The sequence below is a fragment of the Alosa alosa genome, chromosome 12, assembly GCF_017589495.1.
Source record: "Alosa alosa isolate M-15738 ecotype Scorff River chromosome 12, AALO_Geno_1.1, whole genome shotgun sequence".
Classification (NCBI taxonomy): Eukaryota; Metazoa; Chordata; class Actinopteri; order Clupeiformes; family Clupeidae; genus Alosa; species Alosa alosa.
The window spans coordinates 22,950,018-22,974,977 of record NC_063200.1 but is presented as its reverse complement, the minus strand read 5'-3'; the positions used below and the strand labels follow the sequence as shown (position 1 = coordinate 22,974,977).

At 47.1% G+C, this 24,960-nt stretch overlaps 1 protein-coding gene across 1 annotated transcript; it reads right to left on the bottom strand.

Annotated features, from left to right (window-relative positions):
- Positions 1-4,491: 4,491 nt before the first annotated feature.
- Positions 4,492-8,747, bottom strand: LOC125304105 (zinc finger protein 703-like). The gene is made up of 2 exons (XM_048258131.1): positions 7,943-8,747; positions 4,492-6,971 (listed from the first exon to the last, which is right to left on the bottom strand). Exons 1-2 carry the CDS (start codon positions 8,204-8,206, stop codon positions 5,394-5,396), a joined length of 1,842 nt encoding a protein of 613 aa, XP_048114088.1. The 5' UTR covers positions 8,207-8,747; the 3' UTR covers positions 4,492-5,393.
- Between the last annotated feature and the right edge of the window lie 16,213 nt (positions 8,748-24,960).

The window sequence follows — 24,960 nt, the reverse complement described above, 5'->3', positions numbered from 1 at the left end:
TCGTGTTTGGGCTTAATCAAGGTTTGGCTTGGTAAAACATTGCTGACAGAATGACAAATGGATTTGTACTTTACAAGCGAATATAAGAGGTGTACCTCTTGACAGTGCCATCAGTAGACAAAACATTAATGGGCTGTGCTGCAACTATCTGAGCTCATATGTGTGCAAACATAAACTTTGAAGTTAAAGTATGATGGAGTTAAATGGCTGTCACCTCCCAGTATTGCGCCATGTGCCTGAGATCAGGGATGGTGGGTATAGAATTAACTTGAGTTTCAACCATGAAAAAATGGGAAGCAAACCGTGAGGAATGTGAGAATGTGACACACGCATGCGGCGAAAACACACACAAGCTAACACACACGCACGCACGCACATACACACACACACACACACTCTTTGTTGCCAAGGCACGTTTTTCCGTGCACTGCTGCATAGCGTGATGCATGAGAACTGACAAGTCAGCGGCTCTCCCTCGTAGGCCCAGGAGATCAGAACCAGCTGGGGGCTGAAGGCCTACGCATTAGCGGCGCACCATAATTGCCCCCACACACACACACACACACTGAACCCCCACACTCCCGTACCACACCGAACTTCGTCTGTCTGCACTGTTCTGCGCGTCAGAGAACCGCCTAAAGGGACCAGACCTAACCGAACTGTGAGAGAGAAGCGAGCGTTACGTTACGGAAGAAAAAGAAACAAGGTACCGGACAGGTTAATTTACTGTGGGATTGGAGCCATCACCGCAGAATACGGTAATAGATGGGTGTCTCTCGTGAGTGCCGGCATGCGAAGAAAGGTTTTGTGGTGTGCAGCCTGGATGGAGGGATGGAGCGGAGGGGGTGCTGCGGTAAAGTGATATTTTCAACATTTCCTCTCCGTACCCCCGACCACTCTGTCTGTGAGGGAATGTAATGCGCTGTTTGACGGTTTCAAAACATCAATAACTAATCGGTCTGACAGCCATGAGTGTTCCTCTGCTCTAACCTGAAAGGCCCAAAGCTATGAGCATCAGAGGAAAAGGGGGAGGGTGGGGGGGTGAACTGGGGAAGGCTGAAGGAGTGAGGACATGTTAGAATCGTGCTTTATGGCTAAACCGTGAGCCAAGACCAAACACACGATCTGAGGATCCGATGCGCAGTAGGGGGCTCACGTTCTACGTACGAGGGTAACTCAGCAGCCTTTGTGAAAACAGTTGTGTCTTTTTTCTTGTTTCACTTCTACTTTTGCTTAATTTCTCTTCTTTCTGTTTCTTTCACACACAGAGACACACTTTAACAACACACCACATGCACAAAACACACACACACACACATGCTCTCTCTATAGTTGGCTCTGGGTGTGTGTCTCTGCTCTTCACCGAGGAGTGGTTTCAGGCTGGCCGCAGAGTCAAGGACCAGCTAACGCACTCTGTCATCATTAATCACAGGCCTCTGTCAGCTGTCCACCCAGGACTTTAGCCAGAGACATCAGGCTGCCATTTCACAGCCTGACCAAGAAACCTCTGGAGTCAGCGTGGGTGGCAGGCCCATTTTAGATGTATGCGTCTGTCTGTGTCTGTGTGTGTGTTTGTGTGTGTTTGTGTGTGTGTGTGTGTGTGTGCGCTTTTGTGAGTGATGACGGTGTGTAGAAAGTGCAGTTAATAGCTTTAATCCGTGTTCTTCTGCATAAAACTTCTTAGCAAGGCTCATTATAGTGTGTCTGTGTGTGGGATGGTGTGTAGACAGAGCAGTTAATAGTTTTAATTCATGTTGTTATGCGTCATAACAAGGCCCATTTTAGATGAATGTGTGTGTGTGGTTGAGCATTGTGTGTGTGTGTGTGTGTGTGTGTGTGTGTGTGTGTGTGGTGTGGAAAGTGGAGTTCATAATCTTCATTCCTCTGCATATAACTTCTTAGCGGGCCGTGCATCCCAATGCATGGATCATTGCTGCTGGAGAACCTACAAAACAGACAGTCAACATTAGAGATAGAGAGAGAGAGAGAGAGAAAGAGTACGGAAATAGAACGTGGCTGTTGATTCCTGACAGGGGTGTGATGAGCGAGTGGAGAGATGGAAGGACACAGTGATTGATGACAGAGGAGAAGGAATGGCAGCCATGATGGATGGGATAACAGGGCAGAAGAAAATTGAAAATGGCACAGCCATTCATTCCGTTTGTGTCTCCCTTGAGAGACAGATAGTGTGAGAGGGAGAGAAAGAGAGAGGGGGCTGACTGTAATGAATTACATTTCATCTGCTTTTTCGGCTTTTCATCGTGCAAGCATTGGTATTCATTTCTTTCTCCCTTTTCGTGGCCGTGTGGTGTCTGGTGTGCTGGTACCAGTTTTATTTTACCACAGTCCTGTAGGTGGTGATACAAGACAGATTATTCGATTGCCCATGTGACTTTGAGAGTGTGAAGAAACCGGCGAAGAAGTGATGGAAGAACACTCGGTGTTGAAAGAATAAAGAACTTTTTTTTCCCAGTGGAGGATGGCAAGTCAACCAGAAATGTAGCGCACCAGCATAGAGAAAAGAGCCGCAGAGGTAACTTAAACATTTACAGACGAGGGGGCCAAACATGCACTTAAGCACATTGTGCTTTGACTGACATCCTTTGATCAACAGGTCAATCTGTCACTGTCAAGGTGTAGTGCATTCACTTGACAGCTTGATCAGATAAATGAGTGAAGTAGCGATAGGCAGTGTGTGTGTGTGCGTATGTGTCTCTCTCTCACTGTGTGTGTGTGTGTGTGTGTGTGTGTGTGTGTGTTCAGTAACCTTCACTCACTCTGGGTTATCAGAGCCACTCCAGCAACTTGACCCGTCTTCCGTGGGCCTAGCCAAGTGGATCCCTTGCTGCTCCAGCCGTGACGGAGGGGATGGAATGGGGGGGGGGGTGTAGTTGATTTGCACAATGTCTCGGAAAAGTAAACCAGGGCACTCACTCTCAGGTTACCCCTACTGCTCTGAGCTGCTAGGCCAGACGGCTGTAACCTCTCAGGGACCGCCACTGTCGGCTCTGGTGACTACAGCCCTGGCAGGGGTCACAGATACGTCGCTAACAGCCAGGTCATGTCTCGCTACCAGGAAGCTGGGGCAGTATTACTGCTGCCAATCACATCCTCGGCCAGGTATGAGCTAAGAGGCCCCCTCTGCAAATGACGCGGAAACAAAACGAAAAGGCTGGCGGGCAGAACCTGTCACCATGACAGTGGAGCGTGCCCAGGCGGCGGCACCGATTTTAGCAACAGTTGCCCTCATTGAGGTCTTTCAGAGGCCACGGTGAGTGGAACTCTCCCCTGGGAAGGTGCGTGTCTGGCACCATGGCATTAATCTGATAATTATAGAGGCATGATTCATGAGAGCAATATGACTCAACGTTAATTAAATTTAATTGAACCGTCCACCGTGGCACTCCTCAAGGATTAATTACCCTGACCATGGCAGCAGCGCCCGACTTCAAAGGCTCTTGCCTTCCCCGTGCAGTCAAACAAGATTAATGACAAAAGGGAGACTAGGTGGCCTAACATTTGCACTCCTGCCTAAAGAGCTAAGAGAGTCCACTCCTGCACCTCTTTTGACGTTCACACTAAAAAGTGGCAAAGAGACAGTTTAAACTTCTTTCAGCACTTTCCGGTGAGAAGTGAGAACACTCCTCTAATGAAAGCTGTAGCAAAAACACTCTCACACACACACACACACACACACACACACAAATACACCCCTGGGGGCTACTCAGCGGCGTCTGTTCTTTCTCCTCGTTTGGCGTTGGGAACACACAGCCAGCAACACTCTGGGAGGAGCCCGGCCAAAAACATCAATCACCTGTGTCAGTCTGGGGAACAATGAGCCAGGCCAACGTCACCTCTCCACATCAAAGGCCTGATATGCATGCAGACAATAGCTGCCATGCCATGCCTAACACACTTGCATATCACTATTTCCATGCAATCTGCCATGCGGTTTTCCCCACCCCATGTACTGTAAGGAAGGAAAAGTTGACAGCTTTATTACAGGTTTGTTACACCTTTTTATTCCCTTTCTCAGGATAGGAGTGGCGTTGTGTGATAAAGACTGGGCTTTCAGTAACAGACTGTGTTGTGAGAGTGATAACACTCAGTCTGGAATGACAGATGAGCTATCGGATGAGAAAGTAGAGGACTCTATACAGTTCAGTGGATCAATAGCACACTTTCCGGAATAGGTTCTCCAGAGACCAGTGACCGGTGACAAAGATGCACAGTGCTGTGCGAAATTTGCATCGAAATTCACTGTACAGGGGAAGGTCAACCACCTCACTGACCTTGTGTTAGAAGAGCCATGATATCGATGCATTCTATTTTTTCCCCTCAGTAGTGAGGCCAAATGGTAATCAATGCCAGTTTAGTCTTCACTAAAGTAGTTTAACAAATCCCATCTACAGAGCTATGATTCCTTAGTGCAACCATACAGAAAGCATCAAGCGTATTTGGGAACAAACACACAAAAAGGCAATGTTTAAATATAACGATGTCATTTATTTAACAAAATAAGACCTCCCAGTTTAAAATGGATAGCACTGCCACCATTGTTTTTCTTTTTTTTTAAAGCCTCTTGCTATCCAGTCTTTTCAATCCAACACATTACAAAAAATATTACATCTCCTTTACAGTTTATTCATCAGCTGTACAAATAAAAAATATCAAGCGTCATCAAAGCCCAGGAGGGAAGTGTTCGACATGCACATTCATTCTGCAAAGACTGACAAAAAAAGCTAGGAAAGTGAAAAAAGATGAAAAGAAAGTTTACATAACACAGGAAAAACAGAAAAAGAATTTGTTTTGTAGCTTGCAGCTGCTTTATCTATGGTCTAGCAATGGCTGTAGACCATAAACCTTGTTTTTGAAGGAAAGTTGATATCTGTTATTATAATTACAATCATAGTAATAAGAATAATAATTAAAGAACAAACTTAGTTTTGAATATAAACATGAAAGCAAAGCGCTCTGTAGAAAATAAATACAATTGGTCAGTCCATGGGTGGCGAGTTTCTGTAACTCTTAAAGCCGTATCCCATTGCACAGTCAGGGTCAAAGCTTGCATGCATCCAGCTTCTCTTCGGCTGCCACAGCTATAATAGAAGACATCTTCACTGCATCACAAGCATGTTGACGATCAGAAGTCGTCCCGAGTCTGTTAATCATATGCGGACTGCCGACCAGAGCCAGCCAGGGATCGTTCTCAGTGTCTGGCAGCGCACAAAGAGACGATCAACTCTTCCAGTAACTTAGCTCATCTTGGTGTGCCCAAGCAGTCTGTTGCCATGCAATCGTGCCCCATTTTCTTTCCCCTGATCAGGTGCAGGGGTGTATGCAGGCACAAGCTAGCTCTCAGCTGGCTAACACTGCGCTGCGAGACTCATGACTCATTGGTAGCCCAGTGCGGATGCAGATCCCAGTCTCTGCCCGTAGAGGGCGTAGTGCGAGTAGTATGGCGCACCAGCTTGCAGAGAGTGCATAGGCAGCGTAGGGGCAGCGGTGGGCAGAGGCACCTTTCCGTAGGGGTGGTAGCGCGCCAGGCCCAGGCTGGGGGGTGCCCGCAGGGAGAAGGAGCTGGGCATGGACGCGCTGCTCTGGGGGAGGTGCAGGTGGCAGGCGGCAGCGGCCGCTGCGGCGGCAGCGGCGGCAGAGGACGAGCCGGGGTACGCGGCCGAGAGGAGCTTGGCGCTGTCGAGCGAGGAGGCGGTGTGCGTGCGCAGGTGCGCCAGGAGCTCCTCGGAGGAGGAGAAGCGCTTGTCGCAGGGCCCCAGGCCGGCCGACACCCAGTTGCACGCGTGCGGCTGCGGCTCGTTGGGCAGCACGAAGCCGTACGTGTAGAGCGGGTGCGAGAGTGACGGCGTGACGCTGGAGGAGAGCGCGCTGGCGTGGTGGAGAGAGTGCAGCGGGTGGCCCGAATACATCAGGCCCGGGAAGCCGGACTTGAGTGCCGCCGAGGCGGAGGACGACGACGGGTCATGGATGCAGGACGTGCAGCTGCTGCCGCCCAGGTGAGGGGCGTTGGGGTAACTCAGACAGTACGGGTCCCTGCACAGGCCCTGCATGAAGGAGGGAGGAGAGGCACCTGTGAGGGGGCTGGAGCTCGGGTGTTTCATGCCCACGCTCCCTCCCCCGAGGCCAGACTTAGTGTGGTCCAAGCCGGACACGTACTGGGACGGGTAGCCAGCGTAGGCGCCCACGATGGAGCCGTGGTAGCCCATGCCAGATGAGGGCAAGGGGAAGACAGAGTGGCCGGACTTGAAGGGAGAGATGGGAGCGATGTGGCCGGGTCCCAGACTGTGCTGCGAGGACTGGGAGTCCGACTTGCCCTCGTGGTGAGGACTACTGTCCGAGCTGCCATTGCTGGAGTTGACACTGGCTCTGGCGTGGCTTGAGTTGGCCAGCTGAGCGCCGTCCTGGCCACCCTTGCCGCTCAGCTCGGCCTCCTTCTTGCTGCCGGCGCTCCCGCCGTCAGAGTTCGTAGGGTCCGCTGATTTGTGGTCACCGTTCGCCATCTGGGAGTGCGGGGCGGACTGGACAGAGGGCGAGTGCGACTGTCTGTGCGACTGCATGTGCGACGGCAGGGGTGACCCGGAGGTGACCCTGGAGTTCGGGGAGACGGCGTGCGGGGGGAAGGACGAGCAACCGGTGCTGTTGTGCGGGACCCGGAAACCAGCCTTGTCACTGCTGTTACTGCCGCTGCCACTGCCACTGCTGGTTGAGCTCACTCCATCTCTCCTGCAATCGGAGCCCACCTTGGAGTAAGGCTTGAAGCTGGACTTGTCCTCCAGGGCAGGCCGGTGCTCGCCCAACTTCAGGCTGGAGGAAGAGGAGCGAGAGCTGGGCTCTTTGTCGGAATGTCCCCCGGAGGAGATGGAGCTCAACTTGGAGGACGGTGGAGGGTCTGGCTTCCCTATCTGGGAGCAGGTCTGAGCCAACAGGGCCAAGGGACTTTTCTTAGCATCCAACTGTAGATAAGACAAGGCAAAATAAAAAATAGCACATTTACATGTCTCTAAAAACAAGTGTTTAATTTTGTTTAGATATAAATCTCTGTATTATTTTCACATACAAATAGTAGTGGTGGACTGCACATAAGGGAAAATGAGCATTCCTTGTGCACAAAATTAAACAACATGTTGAAAGAATCTCAACTATGCCTGACATTTTTGTTATGTAATGACTATGAGTGAAATCTATGGTATGTCTGTCTTTACATAAACTTAGCCAACATGATATATTTTTTCAAAAATGGACAACGTTTTCCTGGTTAAAATTCTGCTTTGAATATAAATAGGAGTTATTCAAGGGAAAAGTGGTCAAAAGTGGTCAATTTGTTGACGTGTTTACCTTAATTTCAAATATCAAAATAATATCAGCAAAACACGGATTTTTTTACGCTCGCTGTGAGCGCCCTCGGTATCTCCTACAAAAATTAGATAGGGAATGATTTCGATTGGGCCCAAAGGGACATGAAAAACATTCAGTTACACAGTTTTCTGGTTGAATAATGGTAAGAATACTTCTGAAAACATAGTGTAACTGGATAGCTTCACAATCACCAGTCGTTTTCATCTAAAACACAATGCGCTTGGATGCTACTTCTAAAAGAGTCCACTTTTTCTTGTGCGTAATGATGATGTACATAATCTTAAGTAGTAACGGCTGGGTGCATATAGTCACACAAATGAACACCAACAGACAATGGTAATTTGACGTTGGTCCGTTGGTCATCGACATTTCTAACAACATTTACATACATTTAAACAAACAATTTGAACTGGAAATAACACTAATCCGTTAACTGCTCAGCCTCACACAGACTGCTGCGGTGCTGGCACAAGACATAAGTGATTTAACATGAGAGCGGCGCAGGCGACAACTGCCCACCAGCGCGCACTGTGAGCCAAGCCTCTGAAAAAGCAATGGGAAATCATACCTCTATGCTAACGGCTGCAGAAGTCAGGGGCTGAAGGTATTCCGGGTGAAGCAAGTGGCTTGTATGTGCGGTCAACATCTTGAGAATCCTGATGGGTAATCGCTTTGCTTGGCGAATAGGATCCAGAGGTGTCAGTGCAGAAACAGGAGAGCTTTGTATTCCAACACTTTGGGGAGAATTACAGCTATCGTCACTATCGCAGATTGTTGGTTCGGGTGTCAGATGGCGTACACAGTGTTTAGATCCAGTAAGAGAATCTTTCATTTGGAGCGCAACGCAACTGGGGTTTACGCGGGTACAGTAGTTGAAGATGACTCACAATTCTCTCATTTTGTTAGGCGAGATTAGAATCGGTTTCATTTTGTCTCCAAACACAATATGCTATATGACGTTGTCTCTTGCACCTTACTTTTTGTTTATAATCCAAGTCGAAAGTTCATCAGTTGTTTTCCTCAAAATATCGTCCCCGTTAGAGAAAATGACAAAAAGGAATTATTCCAGTAACGTTCATAGTTCCGTTCCGCTCTCCGCCTGAATCCAAGAGGAAATCGCCAGCCGAACTCACCAAACAGAGAAAATATTATTGATTTAGATGTAAGTAGATTTAAGTTAGTAGATGCAATCTACATTATCTGAAAATGTTGTAATTAAATAGCTTTAACTGGTCTATTCTATTCGAGCATCAAGAAAATCCCAAAACGACTGGCGAGCGAAAGAGCGCAGAGAACCCGCTTCACATACACTCTCGGCACGCGTTCCTCTCGCTACAATGTACACTTCAAGTGAACAAAATGAGAAGAGGACCTTCAAAGTAAACGACCCGCCGTCCAATGGCCGTTCCCCGCATCCGTAATGAGAGGGTAGGTGCCGCTCTCCCGAAGGCGGGGCCGCCTTGTCTTATTCCCCCCCATATATCCATTGTCACCCAGCTATTCATTATGGCAAGCGAGTGACAACACCATTCCTCAAAACGCTCACATGTAACAATTTAAATCAGTTTGTCCTTGGTGTAAGAAGTCATACAACCCCTGAGACCCCCACCTCCTTACCTTTACATTGTCTTGTGACTGGGCGGTGTAGTCAAGCATCTTGACAGACAGAGGGCGCCTGACTCAAATATCTGCTTACTGCTGCAAATTTCAACTATACATTTTTTTTTTACATTAACCTTATGCCCCCACTTGACCACTGAAAAGGAACGCTCACTAATTCAATACATCAGTTAACAGGAAACACGAAACCTAATATTTTTAAACCAAAACGGTGTCTAATTTTCATCGCTATCAGTGTTGTGTAAAGCTAATTAAATACATCTTTAATAGAGTCCATATCCTGAGCTGAACCTGAATCATCATCATCTTGTGCGTCATTAACATGCCTTATACTCGCATTCTACATTTTTATGGTTTGTTTAATTTAGCCACTTTCATTTCCCATAATTGGGGATACCAATTCTCTCCATTCAGTCTTGTTTTGAACCCAGAGTGGAGGATAAATCAAATTAAAAAAATCTGCCCAGCATCACAAGAGTCCATTTCTTTGCAGGCCTCCTTTCACATGCCATGTAGAAGAGGGGTGTAATAAAACAAGAGTGACTCTATATTCATGTCTATAAATCTGGAATGTTAATAACTTTATTGCATTAAAGCCATGGACTGGCTCGGCAATAGGCTAATTTTACTAACCTAATTACACAATGAATTGGTTAAAGTACTTAAAATTACGCCTGACAAGAGCTATTACAGCTAGCCCGAAATAGACTCAGTCTGAGGGGCTTTGATGCTGGGAATCCTGCAGCAATCTCAACCAAAATTTGTCTTTATCCTTCATAGATGGGTACAATTCTTTGTAAATTGGAGGAGGAGGGTTCTATCCTCTTACGTACCAAAGAATGTAAAACCCTGCACAAAGATGCACTGAAAAATGAGATACTAGTATTACCACACTACCACACAATTATTTCTGTAGGTTAATATACCCACAATAATCTGAATGTGCTTTGATGTCAAGAATTGTAAAGTCTCAATACAATTAGGCATTTTAATCAAGGGTGGCAGTTGATTTAATTCCATGGCTCAAGCAATTACTCACAAAGCTAGCAGCTAGCTGCTAGTCTCTCTAAGAACCCAAGATGATCTTGTTTTTCTTTGAGGTTTCATCATGGCAGCCATTATTATGTGTCAGATGTCATGCACGTCAGATTCTCAGAGATAAACTAAGCCATCTGCACCACCCACACTTATGTTATCAGTTGTGCTGAGCTTGAAAATGGCAAGAATGTGGATAGTCAGAGACACACCATGATGGTCGAACACATCTTAAGCTGGAAAGCCAACAACCACATGTGTGCTATTCTTTACTTGTTTTGCTGCTACGTGGACGAGACAAAAAACGATGTTAAGTCCTTTCTCTCTTCTGTGCTTTTTCTGCACTGACTTTCATAAGGGCTTATGACATCCTAATAAATGACTTATGACTAAATACCTGTACCAATATGTCTGTTTGTATTTATATTTAACCATACTGAGTGTTTCTATTCTCCTTGTTTACAGAAAGAGTAGGAAAACATGAAATCTCCCATTCAGGCCTGCTGTCTGTTTTCATCTCTCAGTCTCTGCCTTTCATGTGTTCCTGTGTCCGTATGTCAGCATAGGCAGGGGTTGATGTGAACCTGAGGAGGACTTGTGCAAGCAAGCAGAACTCCTGTTCAAAACATGAGGCCGAGGAGAGTGCAGTAGAGGATAGGTTAGCATGCTGCTCCAAAACCTTTCAGGGAGGAGACCTACAGGGTCCAGGGAATAAAAAGACAGCAGGGGTGAAGGAGAAAGAGAGAGGACCCCACCACCTCTTCCACCTCCTCCCCATCCCACACCATGCCACCTCCCCAGGAGGGGACAGCCCCAAACAATGGGGGACGGCTCCTAAACTTTTCATGGGTCACCTTGAAGTTGGTCGTTAACAGATGTGTCGGCTTGTCAGTGACTGATTGCCATATCCTGTTGTTGAGGGCTGGCTGGGCAGCTTTCCTGTTGGGAGGCTGGTAGCTCTGGTAGCTCCAAGCCCCTGCGTCCACCCCCTCCACCGCCCGCCCGAGGTGCTGCAGAACAGTTTCCAATTACATAACTTTATCCAAGCGGCGGCCCTCGTGTAAACAATGGAGTTTGTTTTGAAAGACGGATCCCCTAAACTTTGCCTCGGGTATAATGGAGTTGCTTATTATTAAAGTGCACAAGTTCACTTAGAGTTTTTTCCCGTCAGCTAAAAGACCCTTAGAGTCTTTCATGTGGTTTGTTTTCAAACAATAACACAGGGGCCCAGGCCACGTCCAGAGAAACTGTATGTTGGCTATTACGGGTAATTCCAAAGTAACCCAAAGTTCTGTTTGCTCTCGCATTCATGTTTATTTAACGGTTTGGCTCATCAAAACAGACCATCTAGAAAGCTGTTTTGATTCTACTTGATGGCAAATTAGAGCATGTCTCCACAAAGTTGACCAAACGTCATGAATACCCACAGAAGAAGAAAGACACATGCTTAGTGTGTTCCTCAAAAAACAAAATGTCTGCCTCAAACAACAGCGACACATAATTGGTTAATAACTGCCTCATGAAAGCCTTTTCAAATTTTTTGTTCTGTGGTCCGAGTGTCTTGAGAAGCATTTACGACCACCAGATGAGCTCTGGTCTCCCAAGGCCAGTAGAATGTGGTTTGTGTAGGTGGGCTGTCAACACTGGGGACAAGGCGGAATGATTATCTGAGTATATGTTGATGGTAGATGATGTGTCTGTGAGCTGTGCAGCCAGGAGGCAGCTGGCCTGTAGTGAGACGTTTGGGAACGGCCGTAAGTCATTTGTCTTGCGAGCACAGGGCCAGAGAACAGCTCGGTCTACGGAAATTGAAGAGGGATTTGCCTCTTTGCTAAGCTCTATCATGTCACCTCTTTGAGTCTCTGTGCGCACACAAGACACAAACCGCACATGCAGCACACTCAAGTACACACACACACACACACAAACACTCAAATGAACGCACAAACACACACTGACTCACACACACATACAGACACACTTGTCTTTGGATTTTGTAAAGACATGGTTATTTACATACTTAAAACACCCACCTAATCTTCATCAGACCTTGGTGTCAGTCAGCCTACATGAACAGCAGACTTATCTGTCCAGCTCTCTGCTCGACGCAGTGTGTGTGTGTGTGTGTGTGTGTGTGTGTGTGTGTTTGTGTGTGTGTGTGTCGCCATCCTCTATTCTCTCATTGTACTGTCATCTGTTCATCGCGGCAATCACATCAGCACTCAACTATTTAAATCACAAGAGCTTACTGTCTCGGTTCCCGCACACACACACTGGCTGTGCCACTAGCGCACATGGCCGTGGCACAGACTGCACTCGCTAGGGTTCACACACACACACACACACACACATACACACATAGGCTATACACACAGACACACACATGCACACACACATACTTATACACATTCTCTCTCTTTAACACACACACACACACACACACACACCACACACACACACACACACACACATACACAGACTTAAAGAGGGAGTGACATGCACGCACACACACACACACACAAACGTACAAGAAAGATATATCACACACACACACACACACACACACACACACACACACGCATATCCACATCCTTCACCACATGTCCACATGTTCGTACAGGCAACAAAAGCAACTATTGTGCTGGGCATGGAGAAGTTATCAGGGCCAGTGGGTGGGTGGGGAGTGTTCAGCGGGAACAGGCTGCCAACGAGGTGCCCGCTGGAGATCTGATTGTCATGCTTTATGCTGTGTGAAATTTCATCGGACATCAAAGGTGTTTTGTCAGTCACCTCAGAGAGCCATTCTGAAGGAGTATATTCCCGGAGGAACACCCATGAGACCAATACTAAAGGTTATGTTATTTGTGAATAGAATGTAAAGTTTATTAGATGTATAATAGTCAACAGCACAGAGTTTTTAAACTTATCGGTTATGATGTGGAAAAATACTGGAAAAATACCAGAAAGTAGTGTTTATACAATTTCTAAAATCCATGAACATCCATTTTCACCTGAACGAGAGTCATAATATTTTACATTTAGTAACATGACCCCATCAGGTTTTCAACTGCTTTGTCAGGAACTGCTTTGTTTCAACAAAATGTTCACCATGCTGTAGCAAAATAAACACACATCACGTCCCTTTCTCAGGGCGCTGTATTCATTTTTGTTTTCGCTGTGAGGCTGAGTGCTGCTCTTTTGGTGGCCCGGCCCTGATCTGGCTGGTGGTGAGTTTCACAGCGCACCTTGTTCTCTCCAGAATGATCCAGTCTTCCACCACCACCTCCTCCTCCTCCTCCTCCTCCTCCTCCTCGTTCTCCTTCTCCTCTTCCCTCGGTAAACCACAAGATCATCCATCACATGTCGGCAGATTGACATACACACCCTCGCTCTCCTTCTGGTGTAGAATTACCTCTCTCATCATGGAGACAGAGAGATCCATAGTGGACTGTCTCTTTTTTTTTCTCCCGAGCGGTTAAGGTGTGGGGAAATTGATGGTGACCATAGGCCTCAGGAGACATTGACAAATTTCTCTCTCTTTCTCTCTCTCTCTCTCTCTCTCTCTCTCTCTGTAATCCCTACTTCCCTGACAACCCAAGATCAATCTGTTACCATTGATCCTCATGATGTTAAGAGGACTTCAAGAAAGCCACAGCCCGTGTGAACAATGCCTCTCAGAGTTTGTGTGAAGGAAAATAACACAGTTGAACCAAATGATCATTCCACCTGAGGCCATCAGAGCTGAAAGAAAAGGGCGCGTTAATTCGCTTAAATTCAAGATCACCATATTTCATATGAGAGCATGCCACATATGACAGTGCACTGGAAAGGGGAAGCATCGTCTTTCACCAAAGAAAATCGCTCTCAAGCTTCACTCCATCTTGGTGATCTGTTTTTTCCCCTTCCCACTCTCTCTCCAGACGTCGCACTGGCACATGCATTGAGTTTATGCCAGACCTGATCCCCTGCTACAGAGAGAAGCTCTTGATGAAACAAAGACCAATTGTCCTTGTTTGGAATGCCCATTAATCCTCGGACTGTCCATAAAATCAAATAAACACAGTTGACCGTGACAACGCTGGTGACCCGAATCTATGCCATCGATTTATCCCATTCAATGCACGATTTTAATAGAGAAATCCATGGGCTTGCTGGAATGAGCTGTGTATATGGACTGTGCAGTGGAGTGAAAGTGTGTCTGCCTCTCGCATGCCGGATGTCGCCCAGGCTTTTGTTTGTAACAGCCCCTGTCCAGACATAATTCGTACTTGTCAGGGATGAATTATGTGAGCTCGGCATCTCGGGAGCCCCACATATAGGAGTTAACGTTTCAAGGCTTGATGTGGTTCCAGCATGTGGGTGCGCTCGCTCATAATGGCTGGCAGGGATTCTTTTAATTCTGCACACACACACACACACACACACACACACACATTCACATCACACACACATACACACACAACCACTCCTGTTGACAGGACTGATGCCAACACCCACAATACACACATACGCACGCACACACACGTTGCTGTCGGCGGAACTGATGCCAGCGCAGCTACTGTCACGCATCTGTCATCACACAACACCCACAGCATGGCTGTAGCCTCTGCAGGGCCCGCCGCTGGTTCCCGGACTTGGCCCGCTCGCCGCCATCGTGGGCTGGCTAGGGCCGGGCCGGTCATGATGAAGGCAGGTAAACAATGGGCGTTTTCCCCCAGCGCCCTGGCTCTCCCTTTGTGTGGCTATATGGCCTTACACAGATGACCTTGATCGGGGGAATTGCGCACACATTCCAAGAAATATATTTTTATCTCAAGAAACCAACTGCTCTCCGTCTACAGCCTCGTATCTCCTTTAAATATAAATTGAACAAACCTCAATTAGAAATTCTAGAAAATTCTGGCTTTTTTTGTTGCTTTATTTACTTGGTAATATAACCAACTGCTGTCAACAACTGTTTTGACAAGAACCGCAGCTGAGGTCACCCATCATGATAGCCGTCCGTGCCTCATGAACGTTTGTCAGACGACTCATAAACTCTGGTATGAGTCTAATCCTAGTTTCCCAGCGCCAAGGCACGGTTAACGTGGGGCCGGATATTAAGACAAGGTTTGCGTGCGTTTGACACATTCGCCTCTTGTCATTCATCACATGTCAGACCGAAAGGGCGTCTCTGACAGCTGAGCCATCGACTCATCTGCATGTCTTTGATGTGGCAACGGCTGGAGTCTTCTAGCTAAAAGCCTATCGTTGTGTAAGTACATAAACGCCCATCAGTCATGTCAAATCAAACAAATACTTATTCTGCGGTGTTACCAACCAAATCAATCTCACTCTTGACGTTTGTTGGCAGAGCATTTGGTGCACACAATAAAGCAAACTTAGGAGTAGTTCAGTTTCTTAAATATCAAGGCGAAAGCCTTGTGTATCTTAATTACAGGCCTTCTGTAAACAGAATCCCCTGTGCAATACTCATTGTATGCTGAGCAGTTTTGAAGAACAATGAACTAAAATACATGACTCTCCCCCCGATTCCCTCAACCATGATTTACGTTCGCTTTTCCAGCCAGCTGTTTGGCGACACAAATGACATTTTATGGCCAAGGCACTGCTCGAAAGCTTTTTGTGGTTGCCTCGAGGGCAACAATAAGCCTCACATGGAAATGTTTAAGTCTGATTCCCGTCGACAGGGTATCATAAGCCATTGTAAATGTTTCACGTGGGGAGGGGAGAGGATTATGAATTATTCACATGATCGCTCCGTATGACTCCCCGTTAATTTGGGGTGACATAGTACTCTACTTAAGAAGTTAGATTGAAATGTCTGCCGCCTAATTTATCTTCCATCCCCACCACCACCCTCTCCACCTCCAACACCCCCTCTTGAATCCATGAATGCAAAGCAGCACCATATTTCAGAGTGGCCTCCACCCCACCCACAACCCAAACCAGCCCCCACCTCCCCACCCCATTGATGCTTCGTGGAATATGATTACATGTGGCCCGGGAAGTCGGGAGAAATCGTTTTTCACCTGAACAAGCGTTACTGTGTCATGTTGAGCATTAGTCAAATCCTGAAGGCCTGTGTTGGCATCTAAGAAATGTTTCCCCTGTTGACCTCAGATTCTGCTGAACTAGGACAATCACCCCCCCCCCTGTCCCTCACGCCAGAAACTCCTCAAGGGGAAAAAACACACTGTGATGTAACTCCACTGTGTAGAAATCGTAAATATTCCCCTTGCTCTGTTGTGATGCCATGCAACAAATCCGTCATGATCCCGTAATGAAACCCACGATTATTGATTGCTCAATGGATTTTGCAGAGCCAGACTTTTTTTTTTTTTTTTCTTGCTCTCTCTTTCTTCCTCTCTCACTTTTCCCCCCTGTGTCTCTCCCTCCATCTCTCTATGTGCCCTGTTTTTACTGTTCATCGCGCCTGATTGACAGCGCGATTGATAACCAGTGACAAGTGCGCGGAAATGTGTGGCCCATCTGGGAAAAAGCTACAAATGTTATTTAGTGCGTAGAAGTAACGGGTCCTCCTTCAGCTGGGCCTGTCAAGAGGCTCAAATGCCGGGGGGGTCATAAATAACAGCCGACACGCCGTCCAGAACCCCAGAGCTTGCAGAGCTGAAGGAGAGCGGTTTGTGCTGGACGAGTGGGTTGGGGGGCATGGGGCAGTGTGGGGCTGGAGGTTGGAGGGGAAGTCTAGGGAGAGCGCAGAGGACCAAAAGTAGGGAGCCGTTTTCTTTATTGTCTCACTTGATGAATGGGTCTCAGAACAAGGCAGAGCATACATCATATCACCTTTTAATGGGTGCACATTTCTGGGCCCATAACTCACAGGGCTTAAATAGCGTCGGAGAGAGAAGGAGAGAGGGAGGGAGAGAGGGAAAAGAGAAAAAAAGTGAAATATGGCATTGTATATTCCTCCGCTGGACACATTTACGAGTCCTCCCCGCAGTATAAACGCCGTGATTGCTATTTCAAAGTGCCATGTCAAGCCCCAGCACAGAGTACAACCAGCTGCCTCGACAGAGATGAAGAGAGAGAGAGAGAGAGAGAGAGAGAGAGAGAGAGAGAGAGAGGGAGGAGAGAGCAATAGACAGAGAGAAAGTGAGAGGGGGAGAAATTACAGCCCTGGCTGAGCTGAGCTCCAAGCTCAGCGTCTCCTCAAAAAAACTCCTCTCTTGTGGCCGTAAATTTATAGTGTTTGTGCTTACTGCTATTAAAACTAAAACCCATGGCCTGCTGACGGCCATCCATTCCACTCGAGCAGCTGGAGAGAATTCCTGCCTGACGGCCCGTCCCAGCAGTGCAGCTTTCCGAGGGAAAACAGGCCAGGCCAAATGGCCGCCGCCACCACCGCCACTACCACCACCATCGCTCTGCTTTGCTCTCCTCTGCTCTGTTCACATAAGAGCGGCCACTCATATATATATATATATATATACCTGAGTCCTGTTTGTTTTACCCTGCGCTGCCACAGTAAAGAAAGACAGAGAGAGAGAGAGAGGGAGGGAGAGAGGGAAAAGAGAAAAAAAAGTGAAATATGGCATTGTATATTCCTCCGCTGGACACATTTACGAGTCCTCCCGCAGTATAAACGCCGTGATTGCTATTTCAAAGTGCCATGTCAAGCCCCAGCACAGAGTACAACCAGCTGCCTCGACAGAGATGAAGAGAGAGAGAGAGAGAGAGAGAGGGAGAGAGAGAGAGGGAATAGACAGAGACAGAGAAAAGTGAGAGGGGGGAGAAATTACAGCCCTGGCTGAGCTGAGCTCAAGCTCAGCGTCTCCTCAAAAAAAAACCTCTCTTGTGGCCCGTGAATTTATAGTGTTTGTGCTTACTGCTATTAAAACTAAAACCCATGGCCTGCTGGCGGCCATCCATTCCACTCGAGCAGCTGGAGAGAATTCCTGCCTGACGCCCGTCCCAGCAGTGCAGCTTTCGAGGGAAAACAGGCCAGGCCAAATGGCCCCGCCACCACCGCCACTACCACCACCATCGCTCTGCTTTGCTCTCCTCTGCTCTGTTCACATAAGAGCGGCCACTCATATATATATATATATATATACGCCTGAGTCCTGTTTGTTTTACCCTGCGCTGCCACAGTAAAGAAAGACAGAGAGAGAGAGAGAGAGAGAGAGAGGGAGGGAGAGAGAGAGGGGGGGTATGCTAATAGCACTAATTTGTCAAGGCCGCTGTCATGTTGATCACTCACAGACTTCGTAGACTTCAGAGACCTCCATAAACGCGAGCTGGGCAGCCGCTCGTCTCCATTGCCAAAGTGAATACACTACCCTGCAGATGGGTGGATTGAACCAAACCACTCTGCAAAGGTAGCAAAGACTAGCCTGGGTGTTCCCATGCTGCCTTGCGCGCAATTTGATTCACGCTGCTAAGGCAGCCTGGAGACCATGGAGCAAATTTTCGCCTGAGATAGGGGACCAATCACAGAACAAGGGGGAAAGCAAGACGATGATGAGCTATGCACAGACGCATTTGATAGACATCCGTGGCACCCAATAAACGGATCTGGGCATTTTTTTCAAATACGAGAAAATTAACGTTTGATTCCCAGACCACGTCTCATTGAGAAGTGGTGGCGCTAGCCAGGCTAAGCAAAGACTCCATTTGCCCCTGACTTACTCACGCTCACATTCTCTGTGCATTGGCCACTATGCTTAATCCACACAGATTGTCCTATAGGGTGAATATTAGATGCATTTTCCTGCATTTACTGTATTTTGCTAAATGAGCACAGGTTTATTTTTGTCTTATCTTTACCTCCTGCTTACATCCATGTGCAGGTCATGTTCACCTTTAGCTAGTCACCAGTTCATACCTCCTGTAGATAGAACGTTTGTCCTATCCACTCCATTGACTTCCATTTATTTTACAGCTAGCTAGCTTAACTGAAAATATTAACTCAAAACATTGCCAGCAAGTCACATAATTTAGGTCTTGGAGTGTGATTAAACTTTGGACGGTATCTGTGTTTATCATTTACCCTTCATATGTGCACTTTATAATATGATATGGCTTCTTCTCACATCTCACTCTCACTTTCATTCTTGCCCTCTGTCTCTCATCTCTCTCTTTCTCTTCCCCTCTCCTTCTCTGCCCTTCTCTTCTCTTCTCTTCTCTCTCTGGTAATGAGCACACACACATACTTTCCCTCGCTGTCTCTCAGAGGATCAGTCTATTAAAATCTATTCTGGAATCTTGCCACCCGCACATCATTCATTTTAGTGGGGGCCAAGGAGAATTATTGTTGTGTAAATCTTAAAGCCTTTTAGAAGATCAAAGTTGCCAGACATAAATCATAGTTTTTTTTCTCTCTCACAAATCTGCACTCACTGGAGAGAGTGCATGGAGTAGGCCTATGTGTGTGTGCATCCTCCCACACACACACACGCTCTTTCTCTCTCTCTCTCTCTCTCTCTCTCTCTCTCTCTCTCTCTCTCTCTCTCTCTCACACACACACACACGCATGGATACACACACACACTTTCCATGTGTGGAGATGTGGGGGCTGCAAGTTCTCTCCTTCCCTTCCCGTTTTCTGACAGGCCAAAAATGAACATCCTTGCCTTCTCTCTCTCCTTGCTCTCTCTCTCTCTTCATCTTCTTTCTGTGTCTTTTTCTCTCTGCTCATCTTTCATTCTTTAGAGGAACAAAGCATCAGCTTCCCGTGAAGATTCCTTTTTTTTCTCCTTGACTTTCATGTTGTTTCTGCTTTTTTTTTGTTTGTGTTCTTTTGTTCTTTTTTGCAGTTCTTTGGTCCCAGTGCTGCTCACCTGGTGTCCTCTGTTTGTTCTGTGTGTGTGTGTGTGTGTGTGTGTTTGTGCGTGCGTATCCATGTGCTTACTGTTATGTCTTGGGGAAATGCAGTCATTTATGCACACCATGCAGACAGTTAAGGGAAGTCACTCAATGACCTCTTTGTTTTTGCTTAAAGGGCCAGCAGCAGCAGTGGCGATGGCGGCCTCCTCTCGTCCTCACACTCCTCAGCGCTTGTGTGTGAGGGGATAAATCTGAGGCTGAGCAAACCCACACTGACAGCAGCCAGGGAAGCCAAGCCAAGGGAAAGTTTGTTCCTGCTCAGAAAAACGATGACAGGCGTTCTCTTCAGAGGGTCTGTGCAAGGCATTACATAATAGAGCAAGAGAGAGAGAGAGAGGGGGGGGGGGGAGGGAGGGAGGGAGGGAGAATGTTGGACATATCAATCATACCCCGTGATTTGTTAGATTAGGAATGTGACAGACGTAGTAGTCATTTTTCATATTTTAAATGTCAGAATCATATCAAGACATGTCCAAATGCGGCCGTTTCAAGTGATAAGTGTTTCCAAATGTAATTTCATCTTGCCTTAAGTCCACGGATACCCTGAATGAGACATCCAGCAAAGTGTTCATCCTCGCCAAGGCTGGAAAACTCTTATCTGCATATTTTTGGGTCAGACAGTGATTAGCCATTCCATTCAGGATGTCAGCTGCATTAGCTGGGATAGATCTGAAGGGGAGACTCCAGGCTCTGACTGTGTGCCTTGGAGGGGAAAAAAGTAAATTAAACAAATGGAACAAAATGAAAGAAAAAAAATGAAATTAAGTTTTTAAAGGCGCATGCCACCCAGTCAACACAGAGGAATATTATTTTGACACCTCCATGCCCCGGGGTGGGTAGAGTGGGTTGGGTGGGGTGGGACGGGGTGGGAGGTTGGCTGTGGGGTAGAGGGGGTTGTAAGGGGGTGGATGGGAAGCTTGGCTTTTTGATGTGTGATCCACCAGGGCTTGCTTTGGCTGGCAGATTGTATCAGCAAACACGACGGGCAGAATGTAGCTCAGACTAAATAAAAGGGGGGTCGGCGATAAAACTGTCACGGATTATCTGCCCGTCGCCGGGCGCCCTGTGATGTCATATCAAAAAGGATTTGGTGGAAATTATTTGGCAGCTAGAGATGATGATGTGTGTGTGTGTGTGTGTGTGTGTGTGTGTGGGGGGGGTAGTGGTGGTGCGGGTGTGGGGGTGAGGAAGAGGGTGTGCGGGGGTGAGGAAGAGGGTGTGCGGGGGGTGAGATGGGAGGATTTTTGTCATCGTTATTCCTTTTTTTTCTTCCTGTCCCTTCTCTCCTCTCCTCCTCTTTTCCCATGCGTGACGTGCGGCTGCCTTGTCTTCCTCTCTCGCTCTCCCCAGACGACACGCAGGCAGGTTTTTGTTTTACGTGGCGAGGAACCTGCTGAGGGGGTGTCATGGGATGAATGTGGCTGTCACCTGCCTGTGGAGGGACGACAGTTTCTGTTTGTGTGTGTGTGTGTGTGTGTGTGTGTGACACACAGAAAAGTAAAACAATGTGTGTGTTGAATGTGTGGTTAATTTTCTGTCTGTGTGTACATTTATCAATTTTACAATGGGTGTGCATATGTAAGTGTGTGGGTGTGAGAAAGGGTTTGTGTGTGTGTGTGTGTGTGAGTGTGTGTGTGTGTGTGAGTGTGTGTGTGTGTGTGTGTGTGTGTGTGTGTGTGTTTGTCTGTGTGAGAAAGAGAGAAAGTTTGTTTACATTAATAAAACATCTTTCTGTCATATGTCCATATCTAAACATGCATAATGCACAAGGCTATTTCTCTCATGCATTTATTTGAGTATGGCAGTTCAATGTGAATACACTACACACAGTATATCTTTCATGTATGAATCTAATGTCAGAGCAGCAGTGCTTTCATCTCCTCTGTTGTCACCTGTAACGACTCGTTATGGCTTTTCACCCTCGCTCTGTTAGACCACCAGCTTAAAGGAGAAATCCGTCGAGTTTTCACTTGGAGCTCCAAGTCACAGAGTACCGTCGGTGCGGGGGAAAAATACTGAAAACAATTCAGGTTTTACCTAGTTCAAGTTGCTACAGCCTGCAGCTAATGCAGCCAGCTACAGCGCTACACTCTGGGGGCATGTCTGTGAGCTCCCATGTATTTGCCCCCAGAGTGTAGAGATGTAGCTGCCTGGCTACATTAGCTGCTGGCTGTAGCAACTGAAGCTAAGCATTTTTTTTTTTCCATACCTATAGTACTCAGTAACCTTGAGAAACGGAGATTTATTCGGATTTCTCCTTTAACAGTGGGCAGGCCCGCACTGAGAAGGGCTTTCCACTTTAATGCTGGTTTTGAATGCTTGCCAAAAATCAGCAAGCTTGTGGATTTTTGGGATTGACACCCCTGGCATGAACACAAAAATATCACAGGGAATTTGTTACTGTCAACCATGCTTTGCTGGATTGGAGCATAAGAGTGATTTGTATCTGCGTGTGGCATGAATATGTGTGTTTGCATGTATGTGTAGAAGTCTATGTTTATGAAGGTGTGTGTGTGTGTGTACCTGCCTGTCTGTGAGGGTGTGTGCATGTTTTGACAAGAGATTAATGAATGACAATGTCACTCAGCATGCCAGCGTGTTTTTTGTTAAGCCCACGCCACACTTTATGGCAAGTGACATGGCGTCAAACTGATATTGATGGCCTGGGAGAGGGAGACAGAACAGAGTGCAAGCGCCCACACGTACCACTGATCTGAGACCCGTCAGCCTCACATCAACTCATGTCTCATAAACTCTCCCTCTTTCTCTCACTTTCTCCTTTCCATTTTTAAAATGCTCTTATTTTGACTCGTGTCAGGTTAGGCTCAAGTCAAGCCACGCGAGGACTCGAGTGGCTCCCGAAAACGCACACTTCAGATTATGCTGGCTGTCACTCAGGCGTAATTGACGCGCTGACATTAATTTTCGCTGAAACTCCGCATCCGCGGCCCAGCTTCTCCCGACGGACGGATGTGGAGTCCCAACTTTCACTGTTAATCCTTGTGCGCGAGTTTGACATAGCCGTCCTGTGAGTGCCAGTTTTTTTCCCCTCACCGAAAAAAAAGTCCTCACCGAGAATGCCTCCATATGCTGTTTCCTTTCTCTCCCTTTTTCCCTTTCTTGTCTTTCCCTGCTGTTAACTCTCTCCCCCCTTTTGTATCACTTTTTTGTAGAGAGAAAGAGAGAGTGAGGCGTTTCAATCCGCAGATCCTCTCGATGCCTTTTTCTTGCCTTGACAAAGTGACAACCAAACCAAGAGTGTCACTCAATACACCTGAAGAATGTTCTAGAATACACAGTTGTTAAAGAGGTGTCAGTTTCATCGCTTCGCCTGACTACAGTCATTAGCAGGGGAGAGAGGGTGAGGGTGAGGGGTGAGCTATACAAGCCAAGCCACTTGGTTGGTATATGACACTTGCTTGTCAGACCTACACCCCTCTCTTAAGTTAACACATGTGCTGAGCTGAAACCACGACCTCCTCACATTGCATGGGTGTCACACAGTGATGCAATGCCATAAGTTAACTAATGTTTTGAGGTTAGGTGAACTTCTGTGCAAAGAAGTTTGATTGATTATCAAGCCATCCATGAGGTTGCCGTTTTTTTTTTTATTTCACTACTAATATGTTGTGGTAACATCTACAACAACAGCTAACACAAAAATAGCTTTAGAACTAGAAAACTTAAATGTTTATTTGCAACTGTTGGCTGGCCTAAAACGAAACACAACCCTTTTCAATAGCGACATCATGCTCTATGCTACTGTGTTGCCCTATGCTACAGTGTTTCGTTCTGTGTTGCTCTGTGCTGCTGTGCTGCCCTGTGTTACTGTGCTGCCCTGTGTTACTGTGTTACTCGGTGTTACTGTGTTGCTCTTTGTTACTGTGTTACTCTGTGTTACTGTGCTGCCCTGTGTTACTGTGTTGCTCTGTGTTACTGTGTTACTCTGTGTTACTGTGTTGCTCTTTGTTACTGTGTTACTCTGTGTTACTCTGCTGCCCTGTGTTACTGTGTTGCTCTTTGTCACTGTGTTACTCTGTGTTACTGTGTTGCCCTGTGTTACTGTGTTGCTCTGTGTTACTGTGTTACTCTGTGTTGCTGTGCTGCCCTGTGTTACTGTGTTACTCTGTGTTACTGTGCTGCCCTGTGTTACTGTGCTACTCTGTGTTGCTGTGCTGCTCTGTGTTACTGTGTTACTCTGTGTTACTGTGTTACTCTGTGTTACTGTGCTGCCCTGTGTTACTGTGTTGCTCTGTGTTACTGTGTTACTCTGTGTTACTGTGCTGCCCTGTGTTACTGTGTTGCTCTGTGTTACTGTGTTACTCTGTGTTACTGTGCTGCCCTGTGTTACTGTGTTGCTCTGTGTTGCTCTGTGCTACTGTGTTGTATAGTGCAATGAGGTCCAGTACAGTTCCCCTGGGCTGGGGAGCCCAGTCTCAGGCTTCAGCCTGTTTATCAGAGGCTCCAGTGGAGGGATAGAGGAGATGTTAGAGCAGGCCAAGGTGCAGGGCGGTGTGATTACCAAACACACACACACACACACACACACAATATACCAGGATCAACACTTCACTGAGCTTCCCTCTTACTCTCTCTCTTCTTGTTCTCTGTCTCGTCATCCCTCTCTTTTCCTCCACTGCCTCTCGTCATCCCTCTCTCCCAGTCTCCATTAATCTTTTTGTCTGTCTTCTGTGTCTGTGTCTCCTCATCTCTCAGTCACTCTTCATCTTTCTCTGTCTTGATGTCTTTCTTTGCCCTTCCATCTCTCTTTCTGTCTCTGTCTCTCTCTCTCTCTCTCTCTCTCTTCCTTTCCCCTCTGGCCTTGCTTTGAAGAGGAGCTCTCTGCTCCCAGTGTGAAGCTGTCACTCTCTCTCTCTTTGTCTGGGGTCTGAGGATTAGCCAATCAGACATCACCCTGAGACGATGGCTCCCGGTCAGACTCGCCCGTTTGGACTGATAATCGCTGCGTCGATGAGGGCCCCACAGGCGAGAGGGGTTTCTCAGGAGTCTGACGCCGTGATGCCAATATCCACACTTCGGTTCATTCTTCAAGAGACCAGGCTCTGACTGATTATTTTACCT